This window comes from Coregonus clupeaformis, unplaced genomic scaffold (genome assembly GCF_020615455.1).
Source record: "Coregonus clupeaformis isolate EN_2021a unplaced genomic scaffold, ASM2061545v1 scaf0052, whole genome shotgun sequence".
Taxonomy (NCBI): domain Eukaryota; kingdom Metazoa; phylum Chordata; class Actinopteri; order Salmoniformes; family Salmonidae; genus Coregonus; species Coregonus clupeaformis.
In genome coordinates this window covers 129,150-154,515 of record NW_025533507.1, presented here as the reverse complement: position 1 = coordinate 154,515, position 25,366 = coordinate 129,150, and the positions used below count along the sequence as shown (strand labels likewise).

General features: G+C 41.4%; 2 protein-coding genes and 1 pseudogene across 2 annotated transcripts; 1 reads left to right on the top strand and 2 right to left on the bottom strand.

Moving 5' to 3' along the window:
* Nucleotides 1-4,909: 4,909 nt before the first annotated feature.
* On the bottom strand, nucleotides 4,910-6,447 carry LOC121567793 (olfactory receptor 1L4-like). The gene is made up of 2 exons (XM_045212804.1): nucleotides 5,649-6,447; nucleotides 4,910-5,076 (listed from the first exon to the last, which is right to left on the bottom strand). Exons 1-2 carry the CDS (start codon nucleotides 6,445-6,447, stop codon nucleotides 4,910-4,912), a joined length of 966 nt encoding a protein of 321 aa, XP_045068739.1.
* A 10,996-nt stretch (nucleotides 6,448-17,443) lies between these two features.
* On the top strand, nucleotides 17,444-20,630 carry LOC123483244 (annotated as a pseudogene).
* Nucleotides 20,631-23,133: 2,503 nt separating this feature from the next.
* Nucleotides 23,134-24,574, bottom strand: LOC121567794 (olfactory receptor 52B2-like). Its single transcript, XM_045212803.1, has one exon. The coding sequence runs from the start codon at nucleotides 24,572-24,574 to the stop codon at nucleotides 23,636-23,638; it is 939 nt and encodes a 312-aa protein (XP_045068738.1). The 3' UTR covers nucleotides 23,134-23,635.
* Nucleotides 24,575-25,366: the final 792 nt, after the last annotated feature.

The following is a 25,366-nucleotide window of genomic DNA, read 5'->3' as shown; positions in this document are numbered from 1 at the left end:
CCTAGACCCACTCCAATTTGCATACCGCCCCAACAGATCCACAGATGATGCAATCTCTATCGCACTCCACACTGCCCTTTCCCACCTGGACAAGAGGAACACCTACGTGAGAATGCTATTCATTGACTACAGCTCAGCATTCAACACCATAGGGGACTAAACACCTCCCTCTGCAACTGGATCCTGGACTTCCTGACGGGCCGCCCCCAGGTGGTAAGGGTAGGTAACAACACATCTGCCACACTGATCCTCAACACGGGGGCCCCTCAGGGGTGCGTGCTCAGTCCCCTCCTGTACTCTCTGTTCACCCATGACTGCATGGCCAGGCACGACTCCAACACCAAAATTAAGTTTGCCGACGACACAACAGTGGTAGGCCTGATCACCGACAACGATGAGACAGCCTATAGGGAGGAGGTCAGAGATCTGGCCGTGTGGTGCCAGGACAACAACCTCTCCCTCAACGTGACCAAGACAAAGGAGATGATTGTGGACTACAGGAAAAAAAAAGAGGACTGAGCACGCCCCCATTCTCATCGACGGGGCTGTAGTGGAACAGGTTGAGAGCTTCAAGTTCCTTGGTGTCCACATCACCAACGAACTATCATGGTCCAAACACACCAAGACAGTCGTGAAGAGGGCACGACAAAGCCTATTCCCCCTCAGGAGACTAAAAAGATTTGGCATGGGTCCTCAGATCCTCAAAAAATTCTACAGCTGCACCATCGAGAGCATCCTGACTGGTTGCATCACCGCCTGGTATGGCAACTGCTTGGCCTCTGACCGCAAGGCACTACAGAGGGTAGTGCGTACGGCCCAGTACATCACTGGGGCAAAGCTCCCTGCCATCCAGGACCTCTATACCAGGCGGTGTCAGAGGAAGGCCCTCAAAATTGTCAAAGACTCCAGCCACCCTAGTCATAGACTGTTCTCTCTGCTACTGCACGGCAAGCAGTACCGGAGTGCCAAGTCTAGGTCCAAAAGACTTCTCAACAGCTTCTACCCCCAAGCCATAAGACTCCTGAACAGCTAATCATGGCTACCCGGACTATTTGCACTGCCCCCCCACCCCATCCTTTTTACGCTGCTGCTACTCTGTTAAGTAAGTATTTATGCATAGTCACTTTAACTCTACCCACATGTACATATTACCTCAACTACCTCAACTAGCCGGTGCCCCCGCACATTGACTCTGCAACGGTACCCCCCTGTATATATAGCCTCCCTACTGTCACTTTATTTTACTGTATATATAGCCTCCCTACTGTCACTTTATTTTACTTCTGCTCTTTTTTTCTCAACACTTTTTTTTGTTGTTGTTGTTTTATTCTTACTTTTTTGTTTAAAATAAATGCACTGTTGGTTAAGGGCTGTAAGTAAGCATTTCACTGTAATGTCTGCACCTGTTGTATTCGGCGCATGTGACCAATAAAATTTGATTTGATTTGATTTGATCACCACTTTATTTTAAGAATGTGAAATGTCAGAATAATAGTAGAGGGAATGATTTATTTCAGCTTTTATTTCTTTCATCACATTCCCGGTGGGTCAGAAGTTTACATACACTCAATTAGTATTTGGTAGGATTGCCTTTAAATTGTTTAACTTGGGTCAAACGTTTCGGGTAGCCTTCCACAAGCTTCCCACAATAAGTTGGGTGAATTTTGGCCCATTCCTCCTGACAGAGCTGGTGAAACTGAGTCAGGTTTCTAGGCCTCCTTGCTCGCACACGCTTTTTCTGTTCTGCCCACACATTTTCTGTAGGATTGAGGTCAGGGCTTTGTGATGGCCACTCCAATACCTTGACTTTGTTGTCATTAAGCCATTTTATCACAACTTTGGAAGTATGCTTGGGGTCATTGTCCATTTGGAAGACCCATTTGCGACCAACCTTTAACTTCCTGACTGATGTCTTGAGATGTTGCTTCAATATATCCACTTAATTTTCCTTCCTCATGATGCCATCTATTTTGTGAAGTGCACCAGTCCCTCCTACAGCGAAGCACCCCCACAGCATGATGCTGCCACCCCCGTGCTTCACGGTTGGGATGGTGTTCCTCGGCTTGCAAGCATTACCCTTTTTCCTCCAAACATAACGATGGTCATTATGGCCAAACAGTTCTATTTTTGTTTCATCAGACCACAGGACATTTCTCCAGAAAGTACGATCTTTGTCCCCATGTGCAGTTGCAAACCGTAGTCTGGCTTTTTTATGGCGGTTTTGGCCTTGCTGAGCGGCCTTTCAGGTTATGTCGATATAGAACTAATTTTACTGTGGATATAGATACTTTTGCACCTGTTTCCTCCAGCATCTTCACAAGGTCCTTTGCTGTTGTTCTGGGATATATTTGCACTTTTCACATCAAATACGTTCATCTCTAGGAGACAGAACGTGTCTCCTTCAAATCAAATCAAATTTTATTTGCCAAATGCGCCGAATATAACAGGTGTAGACATTACAGTGAAATGCTTCCTGACAAGCCCTTAACCAACAATGCATTTTTTTTATATAAAAAAGTAAAATAAAAAAAAGTGTTAAGTAAAAAACTAAAGGCAAATAACTAAAGAGCAGCAGTAAAATAAAATAACAGTAGGGAGGCTATATACAGGGGTGTACCGGTGCAGAGTCAATGTGCGGGGGCACCGGCTAGTCGAGGTAATTGAGCGGTATGACGGCTGCGTGGTCCCATGTTGTTTATACTTGCTTACTATTGTTTGTACAGATGAACGTGGTACCTTCAGGCATTTGGAAATTGCTTCCAAGGATGAACCAGACTTGTGGAGGTCTACAATGTTTTTTCTGAGGTCTTGGCTGATTTCTTTTGATTTTCCCATGATGTCAAGCAAAGAGGCACTCAGTTTGAAGGTAGGCCTTGAAATACATCCACAGGTACACCTCCAATTGACTCAAATAATGTAAATTAGCCTATCAGAAGCTTCTAAAGCCATGACATCATTTTCTGGAATTTTCCAAGCTGTTTAAAGGCGCAGTCAACTTAGTGTATGTAAACTTCTGACCCACTGGAATTGTGATACAGTGAATTATAAGTGAAATAATCTGTCTGTATACAATTGTTGGAAAAATTACTTGTGTCATGCAGAAAGTAGATGTCCTAACCGACTTGCCAAAACTATAGTTTGTTAACAAGCAATTTGTGGAGTGGTTAAAAAACGAGTTTTAATGACTCCAACGTAAGTGTATGTAAACTTCCAACTTCAACTGTATATATGTATGTATGCATGTATGTGTATGTATGTCTATATATATATATATGAGCTCCTGAGTGGCGCAGTGGTCTAAGGCACTGCATCACAGTGCTAACTGTGCCACTAGAGATCCTTGTTCGAATCCAGGCTCTGTCGCAGCCGGCCGCGACCGGGAGACTCATGGGCGCGGCCTGTAAATCACTAACTGTAAGTCGCTCTGGATAAGAGCGTCTGCTAAATGACTAAAATGTAATATATATATATATTTGTGGGAAAAAAACAACATATGGGGGATTGGAAGTGATGCAGACAATTACATTGATGGAAGTTACAATCTATCTGCAATATTAAAGCTGTTCTACCCCCTAAAAAAAATAAAAGAGACCTAGAGAACCTTGGGCTCAAATAGGACTGGCCAATGGTATGGAACAATATTTCTTCTTCATCTAAAAACGTTTCCCATCAGCTGGACCTATTTCACTCCTGAGCGTAAATTTTTAACTCCATGTTACAAATGCTCTTGTTCTGAAATAGGACACTTTCTGCATATGTTTTGGCACTGTCTAACTGTGGATCTCGTTGGAAACATGTCTTTGACGTTTTAGGAAAAATCCTAAATAAGATCCTTCCAATATGCCCTGCTCTAATGCTATGTCCCCAAACGTGTAACTACACTGCTCTTTGTAGTAGTTCTGTTTATTCACCACAGAAGACAAGAACTGCAGCACTTTGTGTTTTGTTTTTTCTTTTAGATCCTTTAATTGATGTATTTTATTTTTATGTTTTGCCCCCTGCATACTGCTTGTATGTTACCTTATACTGAATATATTAAAAATAAATAAATAATTATTCACAAAAATATATATATAAATTGTAGTGATTATAATGCTTATACATGCTTACGAATGCTTAAAAATGTTTACAAATATGTATTCATTAAATGTGTATAGATAATGTATGAATCCTTATTTATGAAATGGATTATAAAGTGTTACTCATTTTACCTGTGAACAGAGCCCTACAGTATGGCTCTGCCTGTGAATATGTGTTAGCGCCATCTAGTGGAACTAATGAATGTACGTTATTTGATTAGAGTTGAACTCTTTCAACGTAAATACCATATCTAGATACTTTGCATTTAAAACTTCACCTCTATACCATAATTGTATGTGATGATCACTGTATGTGACAAATACCTGTACTCACTTATCGTGCCCTGCACTGTCAGTTATCAGAATGATTTTACCTGGATATGCTGTACCTTTCTGTTAATAGCTCTATGGTGGTTGCAACATTAATCCTTCCAATAATTAATGTTATTATAATATATAAACACTCCATATTACAGCTGTGGTATATAAACGTACATCTGAAAAGCACAAAAAAAATACATATTTGAAATGAGAAGTTAGAATTGTATTTATTTACCACAATAAAGTATGTTAAATATATTATATGCAAATATGAAGTGTTCAACAGAAGAATAGACAGAAATTGTTTTATTGTAATTATCTTAAGAGTTGGAGTGTTTATAAAACAGTATCAAAAAAAAAAATGCTGAAATTAAATAGATACAAAATGTAAGGGGTATGTTGCCTAACTTGGAAAAATTTCTTATATCTAGAGTTCTTGAGTTTTTGCTGCAGATTTGAACCCAAACTAAAGATCTGAAAACATAAGATCAACAACTCCACGTAAGGTCTCATTTGTGAGGAGTAACTTTTGTCTTTATGAACAGTTTGACGATTTTCTCCCGCAGTTCCTCTGTCTTTAGGCTGTAGATGATAGGGTTGAGCATGGGTGGCAGGGTAACAGACACAGTGAGGATGGCAGTCAGGAGGTCTGAGGACTGCACCAAGCGCAGGTTACCTAGGAGGGAGGGGACAAACATACACACATCCAGTGGCTTTGAGAAGATTATGAATATTATTAACAGTAAATGATCATATTCAGCAAAAAATAACAAGGAAATTGTGCACTGCGAAATGCTGTATGCTCCCACGTGTCATCTTTTCTTTATTGCATTATTCCCACGTACCTGCAACGAGATAACTCAGATGTGCGGCAGGTAGCCTAGCGGTTAAGAGTTTTGGGCCAGTAACTGAAAGGTTGCTGGTTTGAATCCCCCGAGCTGACTAGGTGAAAAATCTGTCAATGTGCCCTTGAGCAAGGCACTTAGCATCTACTAAAATGCAATGTGCGAGTGCTATTTTGAATTACAATTTCTACAGTACAATATACACACACTTGGGGGCAAATTGTTTCAGAGTCCTCCTTTATACCTGTCCTACACTTAGGGAGCATACAGTTTCCATCAGGTATAAAAGGTGTGGCGAAGAGCACACAAACATTTCGCTGAACCTTTTACACCTGCTGGAAACTGTGAATGTGACGAATACATTTGATTTGATTTCGAAGTGTACAGTCATCCCTGTGTTTACCTAGGACGTAGGCCAGGATGACAGGGAGGTAGTACACCAGGACCAGCAGCAGGTGGGTGAGACAGGTGTGGAAGGCTTTGCCCCGCTGGGTGGTCGAGGCGATCTTCATCACTGCCACCACCACCACAGCATAGGTGAAGATGATGAAGAACAGGGGGCCTAACAGGACAGCCAGAGTTTTCGCTGTCGCTAGTTTCCTGTTGAAAGAGATGTCAGAGCAGGCCAGTCTGTATACAGGGCCGTGCTCACAGCAGCAGCTCCGCACCACCCTGGAGGCACAGTAAGACAGCCTAGAGGCCAGGGCGACAGGGTAGACCTCCAGGAGGAAGGCCAAGGTCCAGATCCCTAGCAGGATGAGCAGCATCCTCAGGTTGGTGTTGATAGTGAGGTAACGCAGAGGGAAACAGATGGCTATCACACGGTCGTACGCTAGGAGAGCCAGGGAGAAGGACTCCATGTCACCAAATAAATGCATGAAGAACATCTGAGAAAAACAGGTCCCAAAGGAGACGTAGTTCAGATTGAACACAAACACCGGTACCATCTGGGGGATGATAACACTGTTCAAAGAGATGTCCACCACGGCTAAATTGCACACTGCAATATATTTTGGATTTTGAAGGCTTGGGTTCATAATGAAGACTGCTAACAGAACACAGTTACCCATTAGAGTGATGATGTATATTATAGATAGAGCTAGGATGAGGTAGTTCTTATTGCCCAGTGTGTGGAAAGCTGTGATGTAGAATCCATCATCTGATGATTCCGTTCCGTTGTCAAGGAGCACAGAAAAACCCATTTGAGGGGCCTCTGTGTGTCTGTAAAAGAAAACATACAGATGACTGAAATGGAAAATCTATCAAAATCCATACATTTTCCGAAGATACAAAATTAAGTTCTAAACCAAACATTCACCAAGGCAAGACCATCTCAAACTAAATAACCTTCCTGGTCATTTTACACCTTCCTGAAACTATTTTACAATAATACTGAACACCAATTGTACCTCTGCTTTTAACAACGTTTTGTAAGCAGTCTCTGTGTGAATTGAAGGACAATTAGACAAATCCACCGTTATAAAGAGCTGTGGTAAAGAATGTAATCGTCATTTGGGTTTAATTAAAGTGAGAAAACAAGTACATATTTATGTACTAACAACTCATTAAAGGTAATGTTGTTAATAGATGAGGACCTAATTATTGCAATCTTATTTGATCATATCAGGGCCTAATGATCTCTTTTGACTAATGTTTACACTCATTAGCTTCTCTGTTATTATGACAACAACAATTAAGGATAATCTAGTGGAAACCGATCAGTTCTACCTCCCAGGGAAAGGTTCATGTTCAATAAACGCCAACCTGCGCCTTTTGCTCTGGCCTTACCATTTGACTTTTCTACCTCTTGCTCTGATCTCCCTGTAAGAACATTTCAAAACCCTTACCCCTGCCTTATCTTGACTTGTCTTCTAAACCCATACCCTATCCCTGACCTTTGGAAGCACATTTTTGGATTAAAAAAATTGATGTGTGCACTTACAACACAAATGTCTGAGTTGATCAAACAACCAGTTAAAATACTGTGTTGGCTTAAAATACATCTGTTCTCCATAACCCATAAGTTGTATTTTACTTTTACTTTTATTCAATGTACTTGTCAGGGACCAGTTTACAACTTAAACATATATTTCAGAGGCTGAAGTATAATGCATTAAACCAGATGTAGCAACAAAGTACAGTGCCTTCAGAAAGTATTCATACCCCTTGATTTATTTCACATTTTGTTGTGTTACAGCCTGAATTCAAAATGGATTAAATTGTAATTTTTTTCTATACCATCTACATACAATATCCCATAATGACAAAGTAATAACATGTTTTTAGAAATGTTTGCAAATTGATTGAAAATTAAATAGAGAAAACTCTAATTTATATAAGTATTCACACCCCTGAGTCAATACTTTGTAGAAGCACATTTGGCAGCAATCATAGCTGTGACTTTGTTCAACACTGGATTGTGCAACATTTGCCCATGATTATTTTCTAAATTCTTCAAGCTATGTAAAAAAATTAAAAATAATTTGGATCAGCTTTAATATTGCAGATAGATTGCAACTTCCATTAATGTAATTGTCTGCATCACTTCCAATCCCCCATATGTTTTTTTTCTTTCGCAAATATATATATATATATGGTTTCCCAGATTTTCCATAGTGTTCTATTGTTTCCAATACTTGCCTTATATTATCTCCAATGTATCTTCCATGTAAAAAACCTGTCTGATTTGAATGAATAATATCCGACAATACCTTTTTAATTCTATGCGCTATACATTTTGCTAGAAGTTTTGCATCACAACACTGAAGTGTAAGGGAACTCAAATTTTTTAAATGGACTGGATCTTTATATTCTCCATCTCTTTATTGAGTGTTCTTCAGCTCTCCTCACAGTCAGCACACCCAGACCACTGTGAACACTGGTCTCAGACCTACATCTACATCTACATACAATTGCCTCATACCCCTGCACATCGACTCGGTACTGATACCCCGTGCCAAGCTATCGTTTCTCATTGTGGATTTATTACTTGTGTTATTATTAATTTTGTCTATCATTTCTCTATTTTTATCTCTGCATTGCTGGGAAGGGCCCGTAACAAAGCATTTTACCAATAGTCTACACCTGTTTTGTAAGAAGCATGTGAAAAATAAAATGTGATTTGAGTCCTTGGTAGGTGGAAGGGTCAGATACAGTTGAAGTCGGAAGTTTGCATACACTTAAGTTGGAGTCATTAAAACTAGTTTTTCAACCATTATTTCACTTATAATTCACTGTATCACAATTCCAGTGGGTCAGAAGTTTACATACACTAAGTTGACTGTGCCTTTAAACAGCTTCTGATAGGCTAATTGACATTATTTGAGTCAGTTGGAGGTGTACCTGTGGATGTATTTCAAGGCCTACCTTCAAACTGAGTGCCTCTTTGCTTGACATCATGGGAAAATTAAAAGAAATCAGCTAAGACCTCAGAAAAAAATTGTAGACCTCCACAAGTCTGGTTCATCCTTGGGAGCAATTTCCAAATGCCTGAAGGTACCACGTTCATCTGTACAAACAATAGTACGCAAGTATAAACACCATGGGACCACGCAGCTGTCATAACGCTCAGGAAGGAGACGCGTTCTGTCTCCTAGAGATGAACGTAGTTTGGTGCGAAAAGTGCAAATCAATTCCAGAACAACAGCAAAGGACCTTGTGAAGATACTGGAGGAAACAGGTACAAAAGTATCTATATTCACAGTAAAACGAGTCCTATATCGACATAAACTGAAAGGCAGCTCAGCAAGGAAGAAGCCACTGCTCCAAAACCGCCATATAAAAGCCAGACTATGGTTTGCAACTGCACATGGGGACAAATATCGTACTTTTTGGAGAAATGTCCTCTGGTCTGATGAAACAAAAATATAACTGTTTGGCCATAATGACCATCGTTATGTTTGGAGGAAAAAGGGGATAGCTTGCAAGCCGAAGAACACCATCCCAACCGTGAAGCACTGTGGGGGTGCTTTGCTGCAGGAGGGACTGGTGCACTTCACAAAATAGATGGCATCATGAGGAAGGCAAATTATGTGGATATATTGAAGCAACATCTCAAGACATCAGTCAGGAAGTTAAAGCTTGGTCGCAAATGACCCCAAGCATTCTTCCAAAGTTGTGGCAAAATGGCTTAAGGACAACAAAGTCAAGGTATTAGAGTGGCCATCACAAATCCCTGACCTCAATCCTATAGAAAATATGTGGGCAGAACTGAAAAAGCGTGTGCGAGCAAGGAGCCCTACAAACCTGACTCAGTTGCACCAGCTCTGTCAGGATGTCAGAGTGTCAGTGTGATGCGGTAGGACGAAGTCAGGCACAGGACACAGAGCTAATCGAAAATGTACTTTACTCGTAGGTAATGTCAAATAAACATAACCTCCACGCAGGGAGGAAACAAACCCACTCACCAGACGACAACCAAACATGAACAAACACACCCAACATACAGTGGGAGCCAGAGGGTTAAAAAGGGAAGTAATCAATACCTAATGGGAACCAGGTGTGAACAATAAAGACAAGACAAGTAGAACACAGAAACATCGATCGGTAGCAGCTAGTACTCCGGTGACGACGAACGCCGAAGCCTGCCCGAGCAAGGAGGAGGAGCAGCCTCGGCTGAATCCGTGACACAGGAGGAATGGGCCAAAATTCACCCAACTTATTGTGGGAAGCTTGTGGAAGGCTACCCGAAACGTTTGACCCAAGTTAAACAATTCAAAGGCAATGCTACCAAATACTAATTGAGGCGAAGGGGCAGGTTTCGGGTCGAGAGCCAGACCCGGTCCCCCGGTGCATACACCGGGGCCTCACTGCGGTGGTGGTCGGCGCTCGCCTTTTGTCGCCTGATGGCCCGCTGCAGGCGTACATGGGCAGCGTTCCAGGTCTCTTCCGAGCGCCGAAACCACTCATCCACCGCAGGAGCCTCGATCTGGCTCTGATGCCAAGGTGCCAGGACCGGCTGATAACCTATCACACACTGAAAGGAGAAAGGTTAGTGGATGAGTGGCGGAGTGAGTTTTGGGCCATCTCTGCCCAGGGGATAAAACCCGACCACTCCCCCGGCCGGTCCTGGCAATAGGACCGCAGAAACCTACCCACATCCTGGTTAACTCTCTCCACCTGCCCATTACTCTCGGGATGAAAACCTGAGGTCAGGATGATCGAGACCCCCAGACGTTCCATGAACGCCCTCCAGACCCTTGAGGTGAACTGGGGACCCTGATCTGATACAATATCCTCAGGCACCCCGTAGTGCCGGAAGACGTGCGTAAATAGGGCCTCAGCAGTTTGTAGGGCTGTAGGGAGACCTGGCATAGGAATGAGACGGCAGGACTTAGAAAACCGATCCACAACGACCAGGTGGTGTTCCCTTGTGAGGGGGGAAGGTCCGTAACAAAATCTACGGCCGTTGTGGAACGGGTAGGGGTTGTAATTTCCCTCTGGGCAGGTGTCTAGGTGCCTTACACTGGGCGCACACCGAGCAGGAGGAAACATAAACCCTCACGTCATTGGCTAAAGTGGGCCACCAGTACTTCCCACTAAGACAGTGCACTGTCCGACCGATGCCAGGATGACCAGAGGAGGGGGACGTGTGAGCCCAATAGATCAATCGATCACGAACCTCGAGCGGCACGTACATATGACCATCTGGACACTGGGGGGAATGGGCTCGGTACGTAACGCTCGCTCAATGTCCGCGTCAATCTCCCACACTACCGGTGCCACCAGACACGACGCCGGAAGTATGGGAATGTGCTCAATGGACCTCTCCTCTGTGTCATACAGTCGGGACAGGGCGTCTGCCTTAGCGTTCTGGGAACCTGGTCTGTAAGTAAGGGTAAACACAAAACGAGTGAAGAACATGGCCCAACTTGCCTGGCAAGGGTTCAATCTCCTCGCCGCCCGGATGTACTCCAGATTGCGATGGTCAGTCAAAATGAGGAAAGGGTGTTTAGCCCCCTCAAGCCAATGCTTCCACACTTTCAGAGCCTTAACCACAGCTAAAAGCTCCCGGTCCCCCACATCATAGTTGCGCTCCGCCGGACTGAGCTTCTTAGAAAAGAAAGCACAGGGGCGGAGCTTTGGTGGCGTACCCGAGCGCTGAGACAGTACAGCTCCTATCCCAGCCTCGGACGCGTCCACCTCAACCTGGAATGCTAAGGAGGGATCCGGATGAGCCAGCACTGGAGCCGAGGTAAACAGGTCCTTCAGATGACCAAAAGCCCTGTCCGCCTTAGCTGACCACTGCAGTCGCACTGGTCCCCCCTTCAGCAAGGAGGTAATGGGAGCCGCTACCTGACCAAAGCCCTGGATAAACCTCCGGTAGTAGTTGGCAAAACCCAAAAATCGCTGCACCTCCTTCACCGTGGTTGGAGTCGCACGGCCGAAATGCGGTCAATCTCCATCTCCACCCCTGACGCGGACAGGTGGTGCCCTAGGAAGGAGATGGACTCTTGGAAGAACAGACATTTCTCCGCCTTCACATACAGGTCATGCTCCAACAGTCGACCAAACACTTGACGCACCAGGGACACATGCTCGGCCCGTGTAGCGGATAATATGAGAATGTCATCAATAAACACCACTACACCCTGTCCGTGCAAGTCCCTGAAAATCTCATCAACAAAGGATTGAAGGACTGATGGAGAATTCATCAACCCGTATGGCATGACGAGGTACTCATAGTGCCCAGAGGTGGTACTGAATGCTGTCTTCCACTCAACTCCCTCCCGGATACGCACCAGGTTGTACGCGCTCCTGATATCCAATTTTGTGAAGAAGCACGCCCCGTGCAATGACTCCGTCATACTAGCAATGAGCGGTAGTGGATAACTGTCCTTGATAGTGATCTGATTGAGACCCCGGTAGTCAATGCACGGGCGTAAACCTCCATCCTTCTTCTTCACAAAAAATCAACTAGAGGAGACAGGTGAAGTGGATGGTCGAATGTATCCCTGCCCCAGAGATTCAGAGACATATGTTTCCATAGCCGCTGTCTCTTCCTGTGACAGGGGATACACGTGACTCCGGGGAAATGCAGCGCCTACCTGGAGATTTATCGCACAATCCCCCTGTCAATGGGGTGGTAATTGAGTCGCCTTCTTTTTACACAAGGCGAGAGACAAATCGCCATATTCGGAGGGAATGTGCATGGTGGAGACCTGGTTTGGACTTTCCACTGTAGTTGCCCCTATGGAAACACCTACACACCTCCCCGAGCACTGACTTGACCATCCCTTGAGAGCCCTCTGTTGCCATGAAATCGTGGGGTCATGAGAAGTTAACCAGGGAAGCCCCAACACCACTGGAAACGCAGGAGAATCAATCAGATAGAGACTAATTTTCTCCTCATGACCCTCCTGCGTTTTCATCCAGAGTGGAGCTGTGACCTCCCTAATCAGGCCTGACCCTAAAGGGCGACTATCTAAGGCGTGTACAGGGAAGGGCACATCAACAGGAACAATAGGAATCCCTAAACAACGGGAAAACTGACGATCAATAAAGTTCCCAGCTGCGCCTGAATCTATGAGTGCCTTATGCTGGGAATGAGGGGAAAACTCTGGAAATACAATATCAATACACATATGCGCAACAGGGAGCTCTGGGTGAGTCGGGTGCCTACTCACCTGAGACGGTCCACCAGTGCTCTGCCTACCGCCTCGACTCCTGAAAGACCCTCCCCAGCACCGACCAGCAGTGTGTCCTCCGCGGCCACAGTTGGTGCAGGAGATGGCCCTCCTTCCAGTCTCCCTAAGTGCAGCACCTCCAAGCTCCATAGGAGGTTGGAGGTGCTGGGGGATGGAATGGACGGCCCCTGATCTGGACTTCCGCGGGTTGCTACAGTGGGGGAAAAAAGTATTTAGTCAGCCACCAATTGTGCAAGTTCTCCCACTTAAAAAGATGAGAGAGGCCTGTAATTTTCATCATAGGAACACGTCAACTATGACAGACAAATTGAGAAAGAAAACAAAATCCAGAAAATTACATTGTAGGATTTTTAATGAATTTATTTGCAAATTATGGTGGAAAATAAAATAAAAATAAGAGCCCATTGTCTGGTCCATTAATTTGATAAGTACAACAACTGATTTACTTGTCTCAAACAAAATAAAAATGTTAAAACCGCAATCTATCAACAAAAAAATCCACAGTCGAGCAACTTGTCTCATGAGTCAGAAGAATGTCCCTAACACATACTTTTAAGTTCATTAAACTGGTAACACTTTACTTGACACCCAGCGTCATAACATGGTCATAACTATGTCATAATATGTCATAACAGCTGATATAACTTGTAAAAACCTGTCACAATATGGTCATAACACTGTCATGACACATACTGTGTATTTAGACCTGTTGTGACATATATTGCATTATTTTATGGCTGGTTATGACACCTACATAAGAGTGTCAAAACCCACAAAACCTACCACACAAGGCAAAACATTCCAATACACCATAGCCTACGTGTCAACAGTATGTTTATGTTACATAACATTTTCTGAAATTGACCATATTATATTATCATTGTAATTGTGCACAAATTGATGTCAGACATGCACCTACCCCAATGCTCTGTTGCTGACTGGGATGAATGCAGGAGCAGATTTCAGGAGCAGGATAAGACACCCTCTTTTAGACTGATGACTGACATAAGGGAATGTACATGATAGGCCTATCTGGCTTATATGATTATGATGGTCATAATGTTTCTTGGCAGTGTCATAAAGTGTATTTTCTTAGTCCAAGTAAAGTGACATAGGATGGTCATAATGCTTCATGACATTGTCATACAGTGTATTTTCTGCAAGTTATTTAAAGTATAATGGAAAAAAATTATGACTGTAAAGAATGAATTACAACAACAACAAAGGACTTAAGAAACAAACTTTCAAATGAAAGGGAACTTCTTGGCAGGGAAAAAACACATTTGAATAAATGTGGGTTTTGACACTCTTCTGTAGGCCATAAAATAACGCAATATATATCACAACAGGTGTAAATATATGGGTCATGACAGTGTTATGACCAAGTTATGTCAGCTGTTATGACATATTATGACATGATTATGACCGTGTCATAACGTGTTATGACGCTGGGTGTCAAGTAAAGTGTTACCATTAAACTTTCCCCCAACTTGTCTCATTGAGTCAGAACAAAGTTTTGGCCAACTCAAAATGTGTATTTCATGCAACACTTTGCCCAGAAAAGTGGGTGAACTCAAAAAGGCTGTGGAACTAGTTACTTTTTGAGTTAGGCCACCTAAAAAACAAAGTACAGTGTAACCAAAGCCATTCCAGCTGAGTTGAACCCAGCTGAAGTTGGTCAAGTGTTGCCACTCTTTCACAGATGGCTGCCTCAATAACCTGAGGCTATTACTGTCAGCCATTCTCTAGAGGTCCATTACCAGTGCTAAGAAAGAGGTAGAAGGACCCAGGAGAGTACGTGTGCCGCACCCTTCCTATCAACACTTCTGTAAACAAAGCAGTCATTAACCTAATGAGCAAAGTTTCAAAGAAAGTAAACATTGTGGTTGCTACAGTATACACATGGTTGGTAAATGTACTCTTCAATAACAAGGCCTAAGGTGAGGAGAGACCCTCCAATGACACATGTTCACCGAGGCAGCCATTGAGGTGCAAGTTATGATGACACCACTGTGTCGTCTAATTCCATTGGGTGCTTTGTCGGAGCAACATCTCTGAGCTTCATTTCAGTTGTAACAGAGGAGACAGACAGAGAGGACCTCACACTACAGAGCTCATTACAGAAATGTATCCACAGTTATATGTACAGTGGCTTGCGAAAGTATTCACCCCCCTTGGCATTTTTCGTATTTTGTTGCCTTACAACCTGGAATGAAAATTGATTTTTTCAGGGTTTGTATCATTTGATTTACACAATATGCCTACCACTTTGAAGATACAAAATATTTTTTATTGTGAAACAAACAAGAAATAAGACAAAAAAACTGAAAACTTGAGCGTGCATAACTATTTTGTGTATGTCCATTACATGAAATCCAAATAAAAATCCATTTAAATTACAGGTTGTAATGCAAGAAAATAGGAAAAACGCCTAGGAGGATGAATACTTTTGCAAGGCACTGTACAGATATATTTTATTCTATGTTCAGGCACTGTAGAAGATGACAATACAAAACATTTGTTGTCTATTGTATACAAAGCACACTGAATAAATCCTTATGGGAGTCTACTGAATAAGAATGAATGTCCATTCCTATCAGGTGTCAGCTGTCAACAAAACACCTTTTAAACAGAGTTTGTTAACTGTACCAGGCTGCATTATCAGGCTGCAAATCACGTTGTGAACCTCATGCTCACTGTTAAGATTGAACATTTTGAGACACAATGTGCCCCAGATTAAATGTACCTGTATAAAACTGCTGTTTGTAATATTTTCAAATGAGAATGCTATATTTCCGCAATGACCAACAGTCTTTTCTGAGCAATATTTATGTAATGCATTGTTACGATAAATGCAAAATAGGCATATCGTTTACAAAGGTTCTCATTAAAGCCAGGAGGTTTTATGAACGCTTATAGCAGACTATACAACTCTCTCCTCATCTTTGGTGAAATAAGACACAAATAAACAGAAATTAGCTGACAAAAGTGGAGGGAAAGTTCAATTGTTCTTTGCTGCCATCTTGTGTCCTTTGAGTGTGACATAATTTTTGTTTTTTTTATATTACAAAAATATTGTATAAATCATGTTAAAGACAGTTCAATTTCACTGTAAAACCCTTCCATAAAATAGCCTATTGTAACCCTGTCTTTTTCTTTATTTTTTGCTATGTGAGTGCTTTATCTACAGAACGTTTCCATGGCTTTGCTCTGATGGAGGCCTGAACAACCATGGCCCTGCCAGACCATGTCTGGAGCAGATCTGGGTATTTGTTAATTCAATGTTTGAGTATTTGTTATTTAAATATTTGAATATTTTCAAATACACATCCCAAAACAAATACTTTTATTTGAGTATTTGAATGGTTATTTGTAAAAACCAAATGGTCAACCAAATTTTATTTTGGTATTTTCAAATACTTCTTTAAAATACTATTTTCAAATACCTGGGTTAAATGCATGGAATTGTATTTGAGTCAGTGTATTTGAGTATTTTCAAATACTTTCCAAGTGTATTTCCAAATACATTCCAATATTCAACTACTTGTTTTTTCAAATGAAGGTTATGTTAATACTTGTTTTAAAATGTACTGAAAAGTAATTGAAATACCTGAAATAGTATTTGAACTCAAGTCTGGTCTGCAGTGCATAACCAGGCTAATGACAAATACATGGTGGAAATGAAATGTTTTTTGTTGTTGAAGCTTTTGTTGAAGTTTAGAAGAGCCACCTTTTCTTAGAGTATTATTCAGTTTCAGATTGTGGGAAGTTTATTCCACTAGAGAACAATGCCAAGTGGCTTCCATTGAAATATGCTTCTTTTTTTTAAGAATAGTTAATAGTTTCTTAAATCTGTATATGCAATCTCATGTGCCAGGTTTATGCGGCTGGTAAAATAAATCAGATTTTGACTGATTCTATCATGTGATTTACGAGAAGTCCTAGTTTAAGCAGTAGTTGTCTTCCTGACATGACATTTCCCTCCTGAGAGAGATGATCTAATCATTTACATCACGTGAGAAACTCATTCCACAGAGGGCCGAGTGCTGCGGGTTTTTCGCTCCACCCTTGTACTTGATTGATGAATGTAGGTCACTAATTAAGGTCACTAATTAGTAAGGAACTCCCCTCATTTGGTTGTCTAGGTCTTAATTGAAAGAAAAAAAGAAAAACTCGCAGACACTAGGCCATCCATAGAGTGAGTTTGACACCCCTGATTTACATTGTCCAATCACTGCCTCCAAAATACATTAATACATTATTAATGACAGCCCAATAGTCATTTGAGGTAAGGCTTTAGAACCACAAAGCACGGGATCACCTTTCTTATAAGTATGCATGCAGCCATGTTTCCATAAGTATTAAGACTGATGTACTGCACTGTACATCTACAGTACAAGGCTATCAGTGAATAACAATTCCTGTACATTTAAGTCAATGTTTGATGGGACTTTTTTCAACTCTTCAAAGCTGGTGTGAAGCTGCCTTGAAGGTTCAACGCTACAGGAGGATGGGGAACCAAACCATAGATGTACTTGACACTGTTTTCATAATGGACAAAATAGACTTGTCCTCCGAAGGGAAATATTTGACTGTCCTAATAGGCTCTCTAGTCTACTTATTTACACTGTTCGGTAATCTGTCTTTGCTTGCGGTTACAGCGTTAAACAGAAATCTACACGGGCCTATGTAGCTGTTCCTTTTGAACTCATCCATCAATGACTTGATCGGTATCAGTGCCATGATTCCAAGGGTCATGTCAGATGTACTGTCTGAGGATCGGCTGATCACTTACCCAGCATGCTTGATTCAGGCTTTCTGTATTCATATGTATGGTGGCGCGATCCTTCTCATATTGTCCTTCATGTATTTTGATTGCTACATAGCTATCTGTCATCCATTAAGGTACCACTTCATCATGACTAAGAGCACTGTTGTAAGTCTCATTGCCTCTGCTTGGCTGATTTACTTTCTACTGGTGGGGACCCTGTTTGGGCTCATGTTGAGTTTCCCTGTTTGTAAAACAGTTCTCGTGAACATCTATTGTGACAACGTGTCCCTGTTAAGATTGACCTGTGCAACAGACACCACAGTGAACAACATCTATGGTTTATTTATCACAGGTGTACTACATGGGGGAGTTTATTTTAATGTGGTGTTCTCCTACTCATTGATTCTATTCACATGCTTTAAAAGTAGTGACTCTGATGCTAAGCTAAAGGACTTGCATACCTGTGCACACACCTGCTTGTCTTTCTAATCTATTGGTACTCAGGTATCATTCTTGTCCTTGTGTATCGAATGCCAAACAGTCCACCCCTACTTCAGAAATTTGCAGGAATTATATTTGTTATATTTCCTCCAGGTCTAAACCCAGTAATATATGGTATCAAAACTAAAGAGATTAGAGTGAAATTACTTCAGCTGTTCTCCATGGCAAAAGGTTCAGTTAGAGCAGTAAAAGTCAATATTTTAACTTTATAATGTAACGTTCATTCTTCATCGTTCTGTTTGTTATACACTGAGTGTATAAAACATTAAGAACACCTTTCTAATGTTGAGTTTCACCCTCCCCTTTTGACCTCAGAACAGCCGCAATTCGTCGGGGCATGGACTATACAAGGTGTCAAAAGCGTTCCACATGGATGCTGGCCCATGTTGACTCCAATGCTTCCCACAGTTGTGTCATGTTGGCTGGATGTCCTTTGAGTGGTGGACCATTCTTGATACACACGGGAAACTAATGAGCTTGAAAAACCCAGCAGTCTTGCAGTTCTTGACACAAAATAAACTCAAGTAAAATAATACTCAAGAGGAAAGTATGATAAAAAAGTATAAAAAGTTAGTAACCATAGGGCAGTCAATGTATGTTAGTAACCATAGGGACGTCAATGTATGTTAGTAACCATAGGAACATCAATGTATGTTAGAAACCATAGGGACGTCAATGTATGTTAGAAACCATAGGGACGTCAATGTATGTTAGTAACCATAGGAACATCAATGTATGTTAGAAACCATAGGGACGTCAATGTATGTTAGTAACCATAGGGACATCAATGTATGTTAGAAACCATAGGGACGTCAATGTATGTTAGTAACCATAGGAACGTCAATGTATGTTAGAAACCATAGGGACGTCAATGTATGTTTGTAACCATAGGGACGTCAATGTATGTTAGAAACCATAGGGACGTCAATGTACGTTAGTAACCATAGGAACGTCAATGTATGTTAGAAACCATAGGGACGTCAATGTATGTTAGAAACCATAGGGACGTCAATGTATTTTAGAAACCATAGGGACGTCAATGTATGTTAGAAACCATAGGGACATCAATGTATGTTAGAAACCATAGGGACGTCAATGTATGTTAGTAACCATAGGAACATCAATGTCTGTTAGAAACCATAGGGACGTCAATGTATGTTAGTAACCATAGGGACATCAATGTATGTTAGAAACCATAGGGACGTCAATGTATGTTAGTAACCATAGGAACGTCAATGTATGTTAGAAACCATAGGGACGTCAATGTATGTTTGTAACCATAGGGACGTCAATGTATGTTAGAAACCATAGGGACGTCAATGTATGTTTGTAACCATAGGGACGTCAATGTATGTTAGAAACCATAGGGACGTCAATGTATTTTAGAAACCATAGGGACGTCAATGTATGTTAGAAACCATAGGGACATCAATGTACACTCCCATACGTATTTATTTGGACCGTAAAGCAAAAAGTTTTAATTTGGGTCTAATCAAATCAAATCAAATCAGATTTTATTTGTCACATACACGTGTTTAGCAGATGTTATAGCGGGTGTAGCGAAATGCTTGTGCTTCTAGAAAAAATCTAACAAGTAATATCTAACAATTTCAAAACATATACCCAATACACACAAAACTAGTAAGGAATGAATTTAAGAATATATACATATATGGACAAGCAATGACAGCAATGACAGAGCGGCTTAGACTAACATACAGTAGAATATTATAGAATAGAATACAGTTTATACATATGAGATGAGTAGTGCAAGATATGTAAACATTATTAAAGTGACTAGTGTTCCATTTCTTAAAGTGGCCAGTTTTTTCAATAAGCAGCAGCAGCCTCTAATGTGCTAGTGATGGCCATTTAACAGTCTGATGGCCTTGAGATAGAAGCTGTTTTTCATTCTCTTGGTCCCAGCTTTGATGCACCTGTACTGACCTCGCCTGAACAGGCAGTGGCTCGGGTGGTTGATGTCCTTGATGATCTTTTTGGCCTTCCTGTGACATCAGGTGCTGTATGTGTCTTGGAGGGTGGGTAGTTTGCCCCCGGTAATGCATTTGGCAGACCGCACCACCCTCTGGAGAGCCCTGCGGTTGCAGGCGGTGCAGTTGCCGTACCAGGCGGTGATACAACCCGACAGGATGCTCTCAATTGTGCATCTGTAAAAGTTTGTGAGGGTTGTAGGTGCTAAGCCGAATTTCTTCAGCCTCCTGAGGCTCTGTTGCGCCTTCTTCACCACACTGTCTGCGTAGGTGGACCATTTCAGTTTGTCGGTGATGTGTACGCCAAGGAACTTGAAGCTTTCCACCTTCTCCACTGCGGTCCCGTCGATGTGGATAGGGGGGTGCACCCTCTGCAGTTTCCTGAAGTCCACAATCATCTCCTTTGTTTTGTCGATGTTGAGTGAGATGTTATTTTCCTGCACCACACTCCCATAGCCCTCACCTCTTCTCTGTAGGCGGTCTCGTCATTGATGGTAATCAAGCCTACTATGGTTGTGTCATCTGCAAACTTGATGATTGAGTTGGAGGCGTGCTTAGCCACGCAGTCATGGGTGAACAGGGAGTACAGAAGGGGGCTGAGCATGCACCCTTCTGGGATCAGCGAAGTGGAGATGTTGTTTCCTACATTCACCAACTGGGGCGGCCCGTCAGAAAGTCCAGGACCCAGTTGCACAGGGCAGGGTTCAGACCCAGGGCCTCGAGCTGAATGATGAGCTTGGAGGGTACTATGGTGTTGAATGCTGAGCTATAGTCAATGAACAGCATTCTTACATAGGTATTCCTCTTGTCCAGATGGGTTAGGGCAGTGTGCAGTGTGATGGCGATTGCATCGTCTGTGGATCTATTGGGGCGGTAAGCAAATTGAAGTGGGTCTAGGGTGACAGGTAAGGTAGAGGTGATATGATCCTTGACTAGTCTCTCAAAGCACTTCATGATGACAGAGGTGAGTGCTACAGCGCGATAGTCATTTAGTTCAGTTACCTTTGCTCTATAGGAATGTAGAGTGAACTATAAGTGAATTTGTCCAAATACTTATGACACCTTCAAATGGGGGGACTAGATACATAAAGTGCATTCATTTCTAAATGGTAAAACAGATATGTATGAAAATACCCTAAAATAAAAAGTGGCATTCTGTAGTGTCACTTCATATAAAAACATTTGATCTCAAATCCAAAATGCTGGATTATAGTGCCAAATTAAGTTTGAGCTTCACTGTCCAAATAAATACGTCGTTTATTTGTTAGTGGGCCATTTCCAGACTTGAGCTGCATGTGCACAATGTGGACAGTAATATATAATGCATTGATGTGCAGAAGCCTGTTGTTTATCAGCAAAACGCATGGCCAGTCACCAACCGCTCCCCACCGGAGACCAGGGTTCAATCCATGTGTCCACCATTCCTACTGTTGCCCCTCTTGTCTGTCTCCCCATCTGTTTCTAACCATCTAAATAAAGGGTCAAATACTGTATTTATATATGATGTCAATTTCAGATTCATGTGAGGTGATTGAATTTCAAGTTACCTGAATTTCCACAAAAAGAAACAAACAAATATTTAACCTTTTTAATATGTTTAAGTAGCAAATACAATTTACTCCACATATTTGTATTTTTACTTTGGTTTTATGTATGGAAACTGTCAGCTGGAATACCACTTTTCTCATAACATCAAATTCCTCATAAAATATAAAAACATTGATGTGAATAATTATTTAAATTTGTAAACAAAACATTCCACTACTCTTTTCCTGACACATTTCCACTTTGCATTTGTATTTGTAGCCTGTTTTAGTATTCAATCTGGAACTGAATTTAATCTGTGCTGTGATGACGGGTGTTATGCAACATGACCTTCAACCAATCAGCAGACCAAATCTTCAGAAGCCACATTTATCCAAGTGGTCTAAACCCGCCCAAAGCTTCTGAGAGGACGCTGATCAAGTGCCTCTACTGGAGAATTTCCAGACTGAATCAGTGAAGTGAAACAATAGTGAAACAGTGTGGATTCCAGGCTGTATTCTGTGCAGAACAAAATCACTAGAGGGCGATGTGAACTAATTCAGTTCATCAACATTGTTCTAATCAGCATCACAGACTTTTGAGATGAAGATAATTTCGAGAACTAAATAGAAATGTGTATGTCTCGTTCTATACATTTGAAATCTGTCTTGTTTTGTGGTTTCCACAAACTACACATGGGTTTGTAAGATGGATAGAAGAGGAACAATGTTGTTACTATAGACCTACAACTGAATCACTAGGTCATTACACAACAGTCTCACTGATTGGAATATGATGTCATGTCTTTAATGTGACCAGACATAATATGACAGATGGAATGCACAGGCCTGCATATGAGATATAGAACAATTACTATTTGTGTTAGCATTTGAGAATCCAGGGAAAGAGTGGCAGAGTATAAATTGGGCAAAATAAGATTCAACATTCTTTTACCAAATCAGACCAATGTTGAAGATGGATATTAGAAATAAGCTTATCCATTTTAGACATATTTCCACAGATCAATAAAAGTCAAGATGAGACCATGTCTCACGCCATCTGTGGTGTTGATCCATCTTTATCTGAATCCCCATGAAATAGGGAAGATATGCACCAGCTAATTGCATCATATTATTTGGTGCCTATGCATTTTTAAATGTGAGAGTCATTCTTCACTGCAGACTGTTATAACCATGATTAAAGATATCACAGGATGTAGGACCTCTGTCATAGGGGGTCTTCAAATTGCTTTAAATGTCTCTCATAGTTTGATGTCTTTGGGAAGATCTCAATTTCATACTCGTTGCGTCCTCTCTCCTCTCTCCTCGTCTCCTTCTCAAAACCCATTGGATGAGAAAGTCAGAGGTCCGGAGGAGAAGGTCAGAGGGGAGGGACCTCTGACTTTCTCATCCAATGGGTTTTGAGAAGGTGACGAGAAGAGAGGAGAGGAGAGAGGACGCGAGGAGTAGGCAATTAAGATCTTCCCATTGACGGCATGATTGACATTGTCTTGTGAAACCTTGACAATCCACAAAACACACAGGCCTAAAACATCCTTACTAGTTCATTCAAAATATGATGTTCTACTTACATTGACTGTTGTTGGTTGACCCAGACCATTTTTAAGTGTATTTGTGGGGTTATTTCGTTTGTTCCAACTAAATCAGTCTCCGATTAACATTAGCGTCCTAGGGCCGAAAATTAATGGAACCCATCAATGGCTCTTATATAATTTAAAATCAAGTGAGTGATTTCTTGATACAAGTGATACATTTACAGTAATAAAGATAAAGATAACAACAATTGGTACATCAAGCTGCCAGACTGTAAAATACAGCAAAATAGCCAAAATACAACTGCACTGACTAAATCGTGACAAATGTCAACAATTTGTATAGTGTTGGATAAATTATGTAGTGGTTCTCTTCAAATCCATGTCTACTATTGAAAACATTGCCTAGGATGGAAAGATCTTTGTCCGCAAGAAATGCATTGCTTTTACTCTGATATCCTTTGTTTTAAGACCATATATGATTGGATTTAAAGTTGGGGGGAAAATTAATGTGGAAACTCCTATGAGTCTCCGTAATTGCGGGGGAAATTGGCTCAGTCTGTATGAAATAACAGTGAGAAGCCCTAAACACTCTAAGAGGAGAAAAACAATTAAATGTGTAGCACAAGTCTGCAGAGCTTTGCTTTTAGTGTCGGCTGATCCTTTGTTTCTGAAACACGTGACAAGTATCCGAAGGTAAGTGTAGAGAATGGTCCAAACAACTATGACCTGCATGAGGGCAGTAATGAAGAGTCCATAGATGTTATTGATGGCTGTGTTAGCACAGACCAGTTTCAACAGGGAGGGGTTGTCACAGTAGGAATGTGCCATCAGAGATCTACAGCGTGGTAACCGTAGCAGCAGGAAAAACAGCACCCCCATCAAAATCAAGTCACACACCCATATCAGTGTGATGATTTTCATGATGTGAGCGTTGGTCATAATTGTGTTGTACCTCAAAGGGCAACATATGGCAACATATCTGTCATAGGCCATAGCGGTGAGAATGAACACAGCTCCCGTCCCGTAGACATGAATAAAGAAAGCTTGTGTGACACAAGCAGAGTATTGAATGGTCCTTGTGTCAAGTAAAAGCTCTTTGATGACCTGTGTAAAGAGGGCCGTGGAGCCTATAAGGTCGTTGATGGGTAGGTTTAGCAGCAGAAGGTACATGGGCTGGTGGAGACTCCTATTGAGGACGATGGTGAGAATCAGGACCAGGTTACAGAAGAGAATGATTATATAGCTCAATGTGGCAAAAATAAATGCGGCAAAGGCACTTTCAGGGGGGAGATCGAAGCCTTCTAGTGTCAAAACAGAAGACACATTTGAGAAGTCATCCATCTTCTTGGATTCAGGTTTTTCCTCTTCAAGCCTGTAAATGTACACCAACAACTGTTATGTTTACAATACATTTGAACAATGAAAACATTATTATGATCACATTATGACAACTGATGAATAGTTGAGTCATTAATAAATCATTTAACCAATAAATGTTAGTTGTTCTAAATACTAGAACTGTAAAATAAAAATACATTATTACATTACATTGACATTTCTGTTAACAGAATACTGAAACAAGTAAAGATTATGACTATGGATGAATACTGTTTGTTTACGATAATATTGTACAATTGAGGGGAAGGGGGGGGGTCTACCTTTTACCTACAGTTGATTTTCCACAGCATAAAAATGACACCCAATTTTCAAATGTAAAAAAAAAAAATGGTATATGACTCTGGTGAATTGTTATAATGAATGTGCTACAGAGCACTTGAGAGAAATCATGACCTGAAATTCTGAGAGACACTAACTCTATCATCAGACTTGATAAGGTATTTATAGAGACTGTGTGGAACATTAGCCCTTCCTCTGAGATATCCAATTCTTGATCTTCAAATAATGGGTTAGTCTCTCAAGAGGGGTCATGTTTTGGAAAACATGTTTTGGACTCATTGTGAGGAACAACGCACTGTAGTTGAGTGCTTAAGTGCTCAACTATCCAGTACATTTACATTGACGTCATTTAGCAGACGCTCTACATCATTTGATGTTTATGATTTTACTCATGATTTCTTCCCTGTTTCCGTGTTGTAAAAAAAGGCAGTTGTAGTCAACACATTGTATTTGAGT